This window comes from Eptesicus fuscus, chromosome 12, assembly GCF_027574615.1.
Source record: "Eptesicus fuscus isolate TK198812 chromosome 12, DD_ASM_mEF_20220401, whole genome shotgun sequence".
NCBI lineage: Eukaryota > Metazoa > Chordata > Mammalia > Chiroptera > Vespertilionidae > Eptesicus > Eptesicus fuscus.
The window spans coordinates 89198801-89213614 of NC_072484.1; the positions used below are offsets into that span (position 1 = coordinate 89198801).

Sequence of the window (14814 nt, forward strand, 5' to 3'; positions counted from 1 at the left end):
TCATGTTTTAAAACATGTATTTGAAATATCTTTTCTGTCAGAGAGAAAATACGAGTATTGAACCTTTTCAGTTTTGTTTAAGTCTTCACCTAATTTTATAAGGAACGTAAAGTGTCTGGGCCCCAGTCAATAGTAAGTAGTAAGTCAAACAAGGTTCTATTCTTTTTTTTTTAACATTTTAAATTTTATTTTATTGTTTAAAGTATTACAAATAGTAGTACAGGTGTCTCAAGGTTCTATTCTCTAGAGTCAGATGACCGGTACGTTGGTCTGTTAGTGCACTAAAGCAGGGCCATACAACACTGTCATTTATTTTATTTTATTTTATTTTATTTTATTTTATTTTATTTTATTTATTTTATTTTATTTTATTTATTTTATTTTATTTATTTTATTTATTTTATTTTATTTTATTTATTTTATTTTATTTATTTTATTTTATTTTATTTATTTTATTTTATTTTTTATTTTATTATTTTATTTTATTTTATTTTATTTTTTTTGCATTGTCTCCCGGTTCAGAATACTATTTTTAGTGAGAATGAAGCATACAGTTATTTGCAGAATTGCTTTTTCATAACCCTAAAGCACCTGCGGGAACTTTGGGACCACTCTGGCTAAAGGCCGAGTGAACAATTCCTCCCCCTTCAGCCAAGGGCACAAGTCAGTATTGACTGACCTGGCAGCGGGAGAATGTGGGCACTGCTCATGTCGACACAAGTCCCCATGCCGTCTGAGATGCCACAGGTGTTGTCCACTCAGACTGAGACACGTGTGTTCCTTCCTAAAGCCGCTGGATTATGAAGAAAACCAGCAGGTGGTCCTGGAAATTGGGGTGAGCAACGAAGCCCCTTTTACGAGAGACCTGGCGCTCAGGACACCCAGGAACAGAGCCGTGGTCACGGTCCACGTGCGGAACCAGGACGAGGGGCCCGAGTGCAAGCCTGCCGCCCAGTACGTGCGGATTAGAGAGAACTCGGCCGTGGGGTCCAGGATGAATGGCTACAAGGCCTTTGACCCCGAGACCAAGAGCAGCAGCGGGATAAGGTACGAGGACATCGGTAACCGCTGTACTGACATGTATTTGAAGCCACTGAGACAGTCACTCATTCTAATACATTTTAGACTGCTCTTTTAATACGTGTTCTACTAACAGGTACAAAAAACTGCATGATCCTAACGGGTGGATCGCCATTGATGAAATGTCGGGGTCCATCCAAACTTCCAAAATTCTGGACAGGGAGGCCGCCACCCCCAGGAATGGCTTGTACAACGTCACCGTCCTGGCCTTAGACCAAGGTATTTGCTGAAAGAGCCGGAGGGTAGTGCGCCTTTTCTTGTGCAGAATTGCTCCCGTGACAAGTAGACTGAATTCTTGGCAATCCCTTTGAAGACTCTGTTCCAGCTTCCCTTAACCACGGACCGAGGTGAAAGCACTTGGAAACGGGAGCCGTGTCTTGTTGTCGGCGTGTCCCCCGCATGGCGGGCCTTAAGGGCTGACGGACCATGTTAGGGGACAAAGGTGTGACTGAGGTCTAGGACTAATGAGGGGCCCCCCCCCCCCCCAGGCTCTCCTAGATCTCTTCACGTTACTTTAACTGTGCGTGTTTTAAATTTATCTTTCTTGTTGGAAGTATTACAGGTGTCCCGCTTTTTCCCCATTGACCCCTTGACCCCTTTCTCCCTATTCCCATCCTTCCCCAGGCCTCCCCGCACTGTTGTCTGTGCCCATGAACTATGCATGTATGCATGCATATAAGTTCTTTGGTTAATCTCCATTCCCCCACCCCCAACCGCCTTCTCTCTGAGAATCCTCAGTCTGTGGCATGCTTCCCTGTCTCTGGATCTATCTTGTTCCTCGGTTTATCTTGTTCCTTAGATTCCACATGTGCACGAGGTCACGTGATACTTATCCGACTGGCTTATCTCACTTAGCATGCTACTCTCCATGTCCCTCCATGCTGTCTCAAAGGTTAAGAGATCCTTCTTTTTTTTTTTTTTTACAGCTGCATAGTATTCCATTGTATAAATGTAACTTTATGTTGAGACTTTCAATAGCTCAGCTGACTTTTAGGTCAAAATGATTCTTTCTTTGAATTCTGTTTCCTAAAGTAACCCAGAACTTCTCAACCCTGGTTTTATCTTCAAATAATTTGTGACGCTTAAAAAAATATCTCGAGGTATCAACACACCTCAGACCAACTGAACCACAATCCCTGGTTTGGGAGCCTGGACATCATATATTTAAAACATTCTGCCTCGGTGGTTTTAATGTGCTCTGGGATTGGAATATCTTTTGTGTAGTTATGTCACTACTCAGTAACGCCTGCACCAGAAGGGACCCAAGGAAATGGAGTTCAAATTCAGACCTTTATTTTTTTTGTTTGGTAAAAGTTTATTGGCAGTTGTATCTGCTATTATCAACAGTAGTATTCATGATTTGCAGGTTTCATTTACCCATATACTAGAGGCCCGATGCACAAAATTTGTGCGAGAGTAGGCCTTCCTTCCCCCGGCTGCCGGCACCGGCTTCCCTCTGGCACCCGGCACCTGGGACCCGGGCTTCCCTCTGGCCCTGGCTTCATCTGGAAGGACGTCTGGTCTATTAGCATATTACCCTTTTATTATATAGGATGTTCTTATTTATTATTTCTTTTCATAACCAGGAGTTTATTTAAAAACCATCTATCCAATTTAGAATCTACTTGATTTTTTTTCTTAAGAAACTAGAAAAGACGTTAAAAATTACACTAAACCTTTCCCCTTCTTCCTAGATAACAGATCGTGCACTGGAACGCTTGTAGTGAGCATCGAAGATGTGAATGACAATGCGCCAGAAATACGTCAAGATTATGTGACAATTTGCAAGCCGAAGATGGGGTACACTGACATCTCAGCTTTCGACGCTGACGAACCTATCCACGGCGCTCCGTTTTACTTCAGCCTGGCAAACCCGTCTCCAGAAGTCAACAAAATATGGACCCTCTCCAGAGTTAATGGTATTCACTCAAAGACTCACTTAGATGCCCTGGAACAACGGAGAAGGGGTGTACTTGGTTACTCACATGAAACACGTACCATTGATTCTTATTAACATATTTTAAAAGCCTAACAGACTTTACAAATACTGTAGGGGGCCTATGTTATATATTGTACACAAGATGAAAGAAATCATAATTTTCATGGTGGCAAAATTACTTTTACAACGAAGACAAAAATGCTTTGTTAAAATGTCGGGCAGCTTATCACTAACGTGTTGTTGCTGTTTTTAAGCAACTCCAGTGAGGGGAAGGGAGGACGGAAGGGGGGCAGTGTGAATGGGGTTGGAAGCCAGCTCTGGAAGTGAGGAGTCGGCGGTATGGGCCAAGCACTCGGTGGTAGTTTGGAAGGGAACGTGTGGGGTATGGACAGAGGTCTGGTGCTGGAGCCTTAGGCCAGTGTCTGGGACCGGTTTCTGGGGAGCGTGGTCTGTGTTTCAGCCATGACTCATGCCTCTTTGTTGCTGTGTCATGTTCTCTCCTGTAATTGGACTCTCCTGTAGGCTGTTCCCTCATAGAGCACCTACTACCTCCCAGGCCCTGGGATGTGTATAGAGACTAGCAAGGAAGACATGATTCCGCACATCTAAGAAGTCTTTCTGGAAGTAGAAGCTGGGACACTGTGACCTTTCTGCTGCCTTTATTACAGTGCTTTTCATGTGGTACTGTCATCTGTTTACATTTCTCCTCCAATGTATACATGAGTTTCTCAAGGCATCTGCTATCTATTTTTGCATTTCCAGTACCTAGTCCAGGTGCTTAGTAGACTCTAATCGCTTAATAAATGTTTGTTGAATCACTAATTCATTGATATATATGCGTGAAAGCAGGAAAACACTAGGGTGGTAAGGAAATCAGTGCTGCTAGAGTTTAGAAAACTTTAGTTAGTGCTGTGAGAATGGGCGAAAGGAAGGATGGAATCTGGAGTGATGAGCCTATGGACCAGGCCAAGGAGAATGGCCTTTGTGTAGTAGTGACCACAGGTATGCATTGGAGTGTATAAAGGCAACACTGTATCCAGATTTATGTCGTAAACAGGTGACTTGGTGACACTTAGGAGGCAATTTGAAGAGCGCAGAGTTGAGTGGCAAGGAGAGTCCGAGGCTGGTGCACTTGGGGGTGAGTGAGCAGGACCAGGGCTCCGCTGTGGCCTTGAGGGGCAGCGGGATTGAAGGGTCTTACCTCAGGCACAGGATGCTTCTGAGGGGCAACCTGAACCAGCGTGGTGACTCACGTTCCTCTCAAAGCTGCAGTTATGAGGTGCAGCCAACATGCTGCAGTTCCCCCCGATTATCACCGTGCACTTAGGCCCAGCTTAGAAATCACAGACGACTCCCTCTGTGTATTAAGCTTTGTCCGTTCACTTAGTGCGCTGCAAAAACTCAGAAAGGCTGTAATTGCAGTTGAAAATGTGTAGAGCTTTTAGTCAGTTGGTGACCGGGTCATTAATAAGGTATCGAGACTGTTGGGGGAAAGATCACAGTTGATATACATGTGCCGTTGTGACATAGAGAGAGCTGTTTTGGTGATATTGATTAGCTCTGGTATTGAGATTACTTCAAGAGGCAAGGCATGAACCACAAAGGGTCCATCGTGTTTTGAAAAATTTCCTTATATTGGACAGGTAGGTATGAGAAGGTAAATGGATACGAGGATGTGAGCTTAAAACATCCCTTGTTTGTGTCTGTATGTGTTAATGCTTTATGAGTGTCATAAACTGGTACTACAGAAAAACGCTCGAAATGTATGTTAAAAGTCAAGAGGGAAGGGTGGGTGAGGGGGAGTGGGAAGAGATTAACCAAATAACTTGTATGCATATGCATAACGCATGGACACAGATAATAGTGAGGTGAAGGCCGGGGGGAGGGAGGGTGGGGAGAGTCCGGTACAAGGTGGAGGGGATCAATGGAGAAAAAGGGGACATCTGTAATACTGTCAACAGTAAAGATAATTTTAAAAAAGCCAATCTAGCATTATTAGTTTGTAAAAAAGAGAATAAGTAAGGGACTATGAAGTATTGTTGCAATGCTACTGGGTCACTCCAATGCCAAATTCTTTCCTTAAGCTTCTCTCTAAAAAGTTACCATGAGCAACACATACGCGGTAAGGTTAGTGCTTGGAAAAGTTGAAGATAGCCATCCATTTTTCTTTATATTTAAGTGGCAGATAGTTCTTACAAACACGCGTGGTGAAACATGTGCTCAGGGAGGACATGTTCGTTACATTGTAATTCTTTTATTGCAGATACAGCTGCCCGTCTTTCCTATCGGAAGAATGCCGAGGTGAAGGAGTATTACATTCCTGTGACCGTGAAGGACAGAGCAGGGCAGGCTGCCACCAAAACCCTGCGAGTGAACCTGTGTGACTGCACGCACCCCAGCCAGTGTCTGGCCGCGGCACGGAGTGCGGGGGTATCGCTCGGGAAGTGGGCCATCCTGGCCATCCTGCTGGGCGTGGCGTTGCTTTCTTGTAAGTCCTTTTCCTTCCTTAAAATTTAAATATATAGTAAATATCCGAGTGTGGGAGACGGTCCTTAAAAAGTGATCTTGTCCAACCATCCATCAGGTGTGAGTCCCCTTCACAATTCCTTTCGTGTTATTATCTGAGTCCTGATGGGCTGTTTTCTGGGAGAGGAGCAGGATCCATTTTGAGATGAAAGATTTCAATTTTGGATAGAACTCTTTTTTTTTTTTTTTAATATATTTTTTATTGCTTTCAGAGAGGAAGGGAAAGGGAGAGGAGAGATAGAAACATCTATAATGAGAGAGAATCAGTGATTGGCTGCCTCCTGCATGCCCCATACGAGGGATCAAGCCCGTAACTCAGGCATGTGCCCTGATCAGGAATTGAACCGTGGCCTCCTAGATCCTAGATCGATGCCCAACCACTGAGACACACTGGCCTGGAAGAACTCGTTGTTTTTTTTTTTTATGTTAATTTTCGCCTGAGGATATTTTTTCCACACATTTTTAGAGAGAGTGAAAGGGAGGGAGGGAAGGAGAGGAAAGACAAATGTGAGAGAGACACATCGATTTATTGCCTCCTGCACAAGCCCCCACTGGGCCAGGGATCGAACCTGCAACCCGGGTACCTGCCCTTGACCAGGAATCAAACTCAAGACCTTTTGGTGTGTGTGGCTGATGCTCTATCCACTGATCCACACCAGCCAGGGCTTGGACAGAACTCTTGAACCTGCCTCAGATGGTGCTAAGTCTGCCGATGTGTAGTTTTATTTCCTGGTCCCGGTCCTGCCCCTTTTCGGAGTAGGAAACAATCTAAATCTTCGCTGCGTGCAAGGTCACTAACAGCCATTTTCATTCCATGTGCTCTCGCCACTGAGCCACAGATTTGTGGGGGTGTCAGCGGTATCTCTCCGTTGGCACTCTCTTGCCCATTTTGAATTCTGCTACCCTCATCTTCACCAGCTGTGTTCCCCAGGACACCATCTCTCTTCCTCTTGTTCCGTTCCCACCCGAGCCTGCAGTTCAGATGAGCCGATCCTTTGTTCTGTGACAGGGGCTGGGATTCAGAGCAAGACTCTGGGATCGGACTGTCTGGGTTTGCACCCCAGCTCTCTCATTTGCAAGCCATGTCCCCTGGGGCAGGTTACATAACTGCACTTCAGGTTCCTCTCCTGTAAAAGGAGGTGATGATAGTAGCCCCCTTTATGGGGTCGCACTGAGGATTAATTAGTGCATGTGAAGAGCTTACAGCAGTGCACGGTGTACTTCTAATAAGTGTTCATTATTTTTCACCAACTCAACAAAATAAATGTATATCAAACACCAATGATATGCCCAAAACTGTGTCTACATGCGTGGGATTCATAAAAGAACAAAACACGAAAAACAAACAGTGTGGCTCAGTGGTGGAGCGTAGACCTGTGAACCAGAAGGTCTTGGTTTGATTCCTGGTCAGGGCACATTCCCCGGGTTGGGGTTGGGGGCTCGATCCCCTGTGGGAGGTGTGCAGGAGGCAGCCAATCAGTGGTTCTCTCTCATTATTGATGTTTCTCTCTCTCTCTCCCTCTCCCTTCCTCTCTGAAATCAATAAAAAAAAATAGTCTGTCTTGAGACAGCAAACTAATAAATAAATTAAATGCGATGGAGGGAAAAAGAGCAAGATAATGAGGATCTACAGGGCTGTAGAATGTGTGGGGTGAGTGTGAGAGATTGGGGGTAGAGACTGCAATTTCAGTAAATGCTTGGCCAGGCCTAGCTGAAGGTTATTGTTGATGATTTTTGGAAAAGGTAGGTCGGCCCAGTGGGATAGCTGGGAAAGAGCTTTCAGCCAGAGGGGAAAGCCAGTTCCAAGGCGCTGAGGGGAGAGATGCCTGGGGAAGTCAAGGGGTGGCAGGGAGACCAGCGTAGCCAGAGAGCAGTGGGAGAGGGGACGAGGGGAGACATGGAAGCAGGACCGTCACAAGGGGCCAGAGTAGGCAGGGTTAGCAGGCTTTTTCCAGGGCTGGACAGTGTACATTTTACACTTTGCAGGCCATGTGGTTTCAGTTATGACCAATCAAATCTGTAGCAAGAAAACAGCCATAGAAAATATTTAAATGATGGGCATGCTGTGTTCTTTATTTGTGAAACTAAATTTGAATTTTATATAATCTTTACGTCTAATAAACTATTTTGATTTTTTTCAACCATTTAATAATATAAAAACCGTATTCATGGGCCATTCAGAAACATGTGGGGGCTGGGCTGGGGCTGTGGTTTGGCCGTTTGTGGTACAGCGGTGTATAGAACATTGTAAAGAATTGTTATTACTCTTAGTTTTATCCCACATTTCAACCTCCCACAATTACTGTATAGAATGAAAAATTCTGAATAGGAAAATATACATTGGTTTAGTTCAGGTACTTGGAGATAAATCTATTCGGGATAAAAAGTTTTGTCCTTTCCTATAGGCAAACCATCCTTTTGGGAATCAGTAAATCTCTTTAGAGTCTTTGTCTTAAATAAATGTCAGTGACCTTTTAAAAAATGTACTATTGAACTCATGATCCTAAACACTTTAATATGATGGGTAGAATTCAGACTCTTTAAGAGGACTGTCATGAAAATATACATACAATCATGCCAAATTTTAAAACCTAAGCTAAGGCATGGTATGCTCATGTAGAAGGTCAAGGTGATTCAGGGGACACCATGTTTAGTGCCTGTATTTGTATCCTGCGCACCCCAGGTGAGAAGATAAACAAAAGATGGGTATTTTATTCTGTGTACGTTAAACTTTACATATTCCCTTTTGTTCCCACCCTCAGCTGTATTGCTGACTTTAGTATGTGGAGTCGTTGGTGCCAAAAAGAAGAAAGGTTTTCCAGAAGATTTGGCGCAGCAAAATTTAATTATATCAAACACAGAAGCTCCTGGCGATGATAAGGTGGTAAGTAATTTTCTTACGTGAATATTTATCTCCGAGCATCTCTCATAATTTCTTCACTTGTCCTCATGAAGTTAAAGTTATTTTGACATCAAGAAGTTTAGTTATATTTCTCCCTGGGTAAGATTTTGCAGGCATGAGATTTTGCATAATAAGTATATTAGGGCAGTGTTCGAACATTCACGCAGTGGCGTTTACGTCCCTGGTTAGACTGGATGCATAGTTTCCGTTATCTTTCTTCCACTCTCAGGTGTTGTCATTTAAAACTTGTTCTTTGAGGTTGTACATTTATTATAATAACCGTCTATTTGACTGCTCTCTGCAGTGTATATTTCCAGAGATTATTTTTTTTCTTTGACTGTTTTATAATAGGAAAAATCACTTGCTAAAAACTCTGAAGATAAATGAAGAAAATATCAAAGTGTGTGTGTGTGTGTGCATGCGTGCATGTGTGTGTGTGTGTATGTGTGTGTGTGCGCGTGCGCTGGAAGATGGGGTTGGGAGTTGGGTGACAAATCGGGACTGGGCAGGTAAGTCTGGAAGTCACTGACATATTGGAGGAAGTGTGGTCCCTGGGAGAGTAAACTCTGGGGAATCACCTGGCAGTGGGTGGGAGGAACAGAGCAGAGAGAATGTAGAACGGCACTGGACTCAGCGTCCATGTTAGTTTGTTTTCAGTTCTCCTCTCATTCGCTTAGAGAGATGATCGATGAGCATGTATTTATAGTGACAACATTATACTATCTACATTTGAAAATCAGGATTTTTTTTTTGTAATAGAAATGTACTGTAGCAGCAACCTTGGTAAAAAATATAGACTAGCAGTGCCACCAAATGGCTGCTTTTCAGTTCTCTTTTTCCGTCTTTTCCTAAGGCAGTGAGATAGTATGTGTGACTTTTATAGACATAGTTCAGGTTCAGTAAGTCATCTGAACTTGAAAATCTTCCATTTTAGTCAGAGGCTCTGCATATTACCTTTAAAAAGCTAAATGCCTAAGAAGATGGCACACAACAGCCTGATGGTTATGGGAGATCTTGTCATGATCATAACATGGTTTATAGTCAGAACTGACCCACTGAGGTGACTGCTACAACTAAACTTCTCACCTGTGTTGACCTTTTCTCGTTCCCTCGGTATCTCTTTTTTTTGAAACTGGACTTTTGGAAATAAGGGTTTATACTCGATTTCCCTATGATATTACTTCCTGTTCCCTCAGCACTCCGTGGAGGTAAAGATCACCAGTGGTCACGTTTTTACTCGAATTCCATGGTGCTAACTTGATTTGGGCAAGTTCTTACCCTACTTTGTGTTTTTTTCTACTTTGATCAATGGCCTCCTTACCGTACTCCTTTGCATGGCTTGAGTCATGCCTCTTTGGGTCCCTCTATTGGCTATTCCGGATCAATTGTCACAGCTCTAATGCCTTTATTCACCACTTGGAATGGGCTTTATTGTGGTTTTATTCTCAGCCCTCTTATCATTTAGTCTATAGTCTTCTCTGGGTGATGGCATTTATTCCTGGGGCTTCAATTACCACCTGTAGGGGGTAGGGACTCCCCGAATTCCACCTCCAGTTCAGATATCACACCTGAGCTCCAGATCCCCATATTCATGTACGCATCTTGGACGTCCCACAAGTTTACCACGTCCAAAATGGAATGGCTTACACCCATCTCACCCACAGCACTTCCTTCTTCCCTATTTACATGTGAATTGTACCATCAAGCTAGTTGCACAGCAGAGCACTTAGGACTTATTCCTGGCCCTTTGCCGCCTCCTCCATCTAACCACCAGTGAGCTCTCCATGGCATTCATCAACTTCTTTTATCATTAATTTAAAGTATATTTTTCACTGTTGATAGTATTACATATATCTCCCATCCCCTCTCTTTACCCCCTTCCTCCCAGCCCCTACACACACCCCCGGGTCTTCACTACCCTCTTTCCTGGACTTCTTTTAATCACTACTGCTTCTACTCTGGTGTAGTTCCTTATCATTTCCCACCTAGAATAATCCGTTAGCCTTCCTGATCTCCAGGACACTAAACTCGTCTTTCTTATTTGTCTTTCACATTATTGCCCAGAATGATTAAAAAAATATGCTTCTCCCAGTTATGAAAGCCCGTCTTTGAGTCTTCGTACTCTCAGCATCGTCTACATGCTTCAGCCTGGCATGCAGGTCTTCATGCCCGCTGGCCTTTCATAGCCTTCCAGCTTCCTCTCTCTGTCTGAACTCTGTGTGGTAGACATTCTCAACAGGCTGAAGGCGAGAACCCCCAAAGCATCTTTTGCCCTGGAGTCCAGGGCCCGGACCCTCCTGCAGGTGGGGCATTCTTGCTCCCCATTCCCAGTGAGAGTCCTTCAGCTCGGTTTTCCAGGTCTGCCACAGCGAACCTCTCTGGGTTTGCATTTTGATGTTCTTTCTCTGTGCTCCTGTGGCATTCTGTGTTCACCTATCTATCAGAAGAGTCACATTCCTCAAGTCATTATCTATGTTCCGTCTTACTGGAGTAAGAACTTCTCGGAGCCACTGAACGCCATGTTCACCTTTGCATCTCTAGACTGAACACATCATTGGAAAGTGATAGATGTCTGAATGAATGAATAAATGACGGAATGAATGAATAAGAGGTTGAGTAAATGTTCTTTCTCCCTTGCCTTCTTGTGACTTGACTGGGAACCCATGTTCTCCTGAGATGAATGGTCTTATTTTATTTTATTTTATTTTTTATTTTATTTATTTATTTTACGAGAGGCCTGGTGCACAAAATTCGTGCACAGAGGGGGGTTGTCCCTCAGCCCAGCCTGTACCCTCTCCAATATGGGACCCCTCAAGGCCCGGTGGGATCGGGCCTAAACAGGCAGTCGGACATCCCTCTCACAATTCAGGACTGCTGGCTCCCAATTGCTTGCCTGCCTGCCTTCCTGATTGCCCCTAACCGCTTCTGCCTGCCAGCCTGATCACCCCCTAACCACTCTGCTGCCAGCCTGTTTGCTCCCAACTTCCCTCCTCTGCCGGCCTGGTCACCCCTAACTGCCCTCTCCTGCAGGGTTGATCACCTCCAACTGCCCTCCCTTGCAGGCTTGGTCCCTCTCAACTGCCCTCCCTTGCAGGCAGGGTGCCTCCCAACTGCTCTCCCTTGCAGGCCGGGTGCCTCCCAACTGCCCTCTCCTGCTGGCCATCTTGTGGTGGCCATCTTGTGTCCACATGGGGGCAGGATCTTTGACCACATGGAGGCAGCTATATTGTGTGTTGCAGTGATGATCAATCTGCATATTACTCTTTTATTAGATAGGATAGAGGCCTGGTACAGGGGTGGGGGCCAGCTGGTTTGCCCTGAAGGGCGTCCCGGATCAGGTGGGGGTTCCCTTGGGGTGTGGGGCGGCCTGAGCGAGGGGTCTGTGGTGGTTTGCAGGCTGGCCACGCCCCCTGGCAACCCAAGCAGAGGCCCTTGTATCTGGAATTATTTACCTTCTACAATTGAAACTTTGTAGCCTGGAGCAAAGCCAAGCCTGGGGCTCCCTCCGAGGCCGGCAGCCATTTGTGTTGGCGTTATAATTGAAACTTTGTTGCCTTAAGCGGGTGGGCCCGGCCAGGGTGTGCAGAAAGCTTTGCTTCCCCTGTTGCTGGCGGCAACCCTGGCCTGCTCTCTCAAACTCCATTCTGCCGCCATTTGTTTGAATTTGTTTACCTTCTATAATTGAAACTTTGTAGCTTGAGTGGAGGCTTAGGCCTGGCCAGGGCAGGCAGAAAGCTTGGCTTCCTCTGTTACCTAGGCAACCTTGCTCTCTGTGGCTGTAGCCATCTTGGTTTGGGTTAATTTGCATACTCGCTTTGATTGGATGGTGGGCGTGGCTTGTGGGTATGGCTTGTGTGTGTCAGAGGTATGGTCAATTTGCATATTTGTCTATTATTAGATAGGATTATTATTTTTTTATTTAATTTAATTTTGTTTTATTATTTTATTTCAGTGTTCTGCCAATGGGTTTATGACCCAGACAGTCAACAACTCTAACCAAGGCTTCTGTGGCACGATGGGACCAGGGATGAAAAATGGGGGGCTGGAAACCATTGAAATGGTGAAAGGCGGACACCATACCCTGGACTCCTGCCGCGGCCATCACCACACGCTGGACTCCAGGGGAGGACACGTGGACATGGACAACTCCAGATACACGTACTCTGAGTGGCATAGCTTCACGCAGCCCCGCCTGCGCGAGGTGAGCTTCCCTCGGTGACTCCCGCTGCAGTTAAATGTCCAAGAGGAGAACAATAGGAACTTGAAATTAACATGTACACTGAGTGGCCAGATGATGATGATCTCTGAACGCATAATAATCGGGCCACTCAGTGTGTATGTGTATATATATATATATTATTAGAGGCCTGGTGCATGAATTCGTGCATGGGTGGGGTCCGGCCAGCCTGGCCAGGGGGAGGGGACATGGGCAGTTGGCCGGCCTGCCTGCTGGTCGAACTCCTGGTTGAGGGGACAATTTTCATATTAGCCTTTTATTATATAGGATATACACTGAGTGGCCAGATTATTATGCGTTCAGAGATCATCATAATCTGGCCACTCAGTGTAATTTTTAAGAAACCGCTTTCCCATATTCTTCATGGTTTCCTCTTTCCTTCTCACTCTCTGGTTATGTTTTCCTGCTCTTCAATTATGTTACATTATTTAATATAAAAGGGATTTTATTTCATCTCTCATATTCTCTTAATTTCTAAGATCTCATGATCACTGCAGGTTTTTCACATCCCTCCCTTATGTTTCAATTTAGTTTTAGGTGAGTGTTTACCTCATGAGCTCTTTTAATATGAAAGAATATGAAAAAAAAAATCTCATTTCTCACAATCACAAAACTCCCCAAATCAAACCTCCACTTCTCTGTGAAAACCAAGCATCTGTACACAATTCTAGGATCCACGTGGGACAATACGATCGGTCTGAACGATTTTTACTGTACAAAGCACCGTGCAGATGTAATGTGTGTCACTCAGAGGAAAGTAAGGCTGCGAAAGAAAGGAGAGATGACGGAAGGGATTTTCAATCCTGGTGGCACCTCCAAATTCCCGGGGAGCTTTTAAAAAATAACACTTGCCCTGGAAAGATTCTGACTTAATTGGTTTGGCCTTTTTGCCCCCACCCCCACCCCGTCAGAGCTCCTCAGGGGACTCCCATGTGCAGCCCAGGGGGAGAAGCACTGGCTGGGACTGCTTGCTGGTATTGAGCTCTCACATCTTTGAAGAGAGGGTACCACGGCCTTTGAAACACCAACACCGGGCCGGCAAGCCCTTCATCCTTTGACGGAAAGCACATGGGCCACATTCTGTGATGCAGCTGTAGCTTATCATATGTCCACAGCATGTTTTTTTCATGAAATCCAAGCGTTAATCCTATCCCCGTTTCTAGATGGTCAGTTTCATGTACCGTCAGGGTGGGGAGAGGCGAAGCTTAAGAAGCATTCGTGGTGTGACCTCAGGTAATGGATGGGAGGCTGCAGGGTCATGAAGGAAGACGCTTGATTACACAAGACAAGACAGCGAGCTTGGGTTCGAGAGGGAAGCACAGGTGAGGAGGGAGCAGGCGCAGGAGTGGCAGGCCGGCAGACAGGCCAGAGGAGACGGGGAGGGTGGTTGTGGCTGAAAGCTTGGCTCCATCCCCAAGGCCAGGTTTTTGCCAAGTGAGTTACGCTATTTTAAACTTCATTGAAATTTTTTTGTGCATTTCTATTTTGTCATGTTTGGACTATCTTGTAAACTTGATTCTGAAGCCAATGAGGTAATTCTTACCTGCTTTCTTTTTTCTTTTAATGTTGAAAGTATTACATATGTCTCCCCACCCCCCCCCCCCCCCCCCAGTGACCTCCTCTAACCCTACTTTCTAACTGCACATAATACATAGCGATTTTAATTAGCATCTATTGTCTGTTTACTATGTGCTGGGCAGAAGAAGAATATTTTTTATATTTTTGCTTTTTTTTTTTTAATCACCATTTATCCCTCCTATACCCTCTTCCACCTCCACCACCTCCCTTCCCCCCAGCAATCCCCACACTGTTGTCTGTGTCCCTCAGTTCCTTCTCTCTCTCTCTTTTTTTTTTCTTAATCCTTCCACCCTCCCTAACACTCCCTACCCGAGCTCTCTCTGTTTGCATATACTCCGCCTTCGGCATTTAAAATTGACCCCGTGAGATAGTTGCTGTCTATTTTAGCCTGGAGAAGGGAGACAACAATATTTCCTCGCTGGTTGGTGAGGCCAGAGGCAGGACTCCGATCAGGCCTGTCGGGCCACAAGCCCAAGTGCCCAACCACCTGTGTGTGGTCCCCTTCTGCGACTGGCCCGGCCTCAGATATGAACTGGGGGGGTGAGCATTTAA

At 45.1% G+C, this 14814-nt stretch overlaps 1 protein-coding gene across 3 annotated transcripts in view; it reads left to right on the top strand.

Annotated features, from left to right (window-relative positions):
• Window positions 1–14814, top strand: part of DSC3 (desmocollin 3) — a 43119-nt gene that overhangs the window by 25821 nt on the left and 2484 nt on the right. For all 3 annotated transcript variants that reach the window (XM_054723721.1, XM_054723722.1, XM_054723723.1), the window contains 6 exons: window positions 791–1047; window positions 1157–1299; window positions 2775–2999; window positions 5283–5507; window positions 8308–8429; window positions 12400–12648. In XM_054723721.1, the coding sequence (XP_054579696.1) occupies window positions 791–1047; window positions 1157–1299; window positions 2775–2999; window positions 5283–5507; window positions 8308–8429; window positions 12400–12648 (1221 nt within the window). The remainder of the gene's footprint in view (window positions 1–790; window positions 1048–1156; window positions 1300–2774; window positions 3000–5282; window positions 5508–8307; window positions 8430–12399; window positions 12649–14814) is intronic.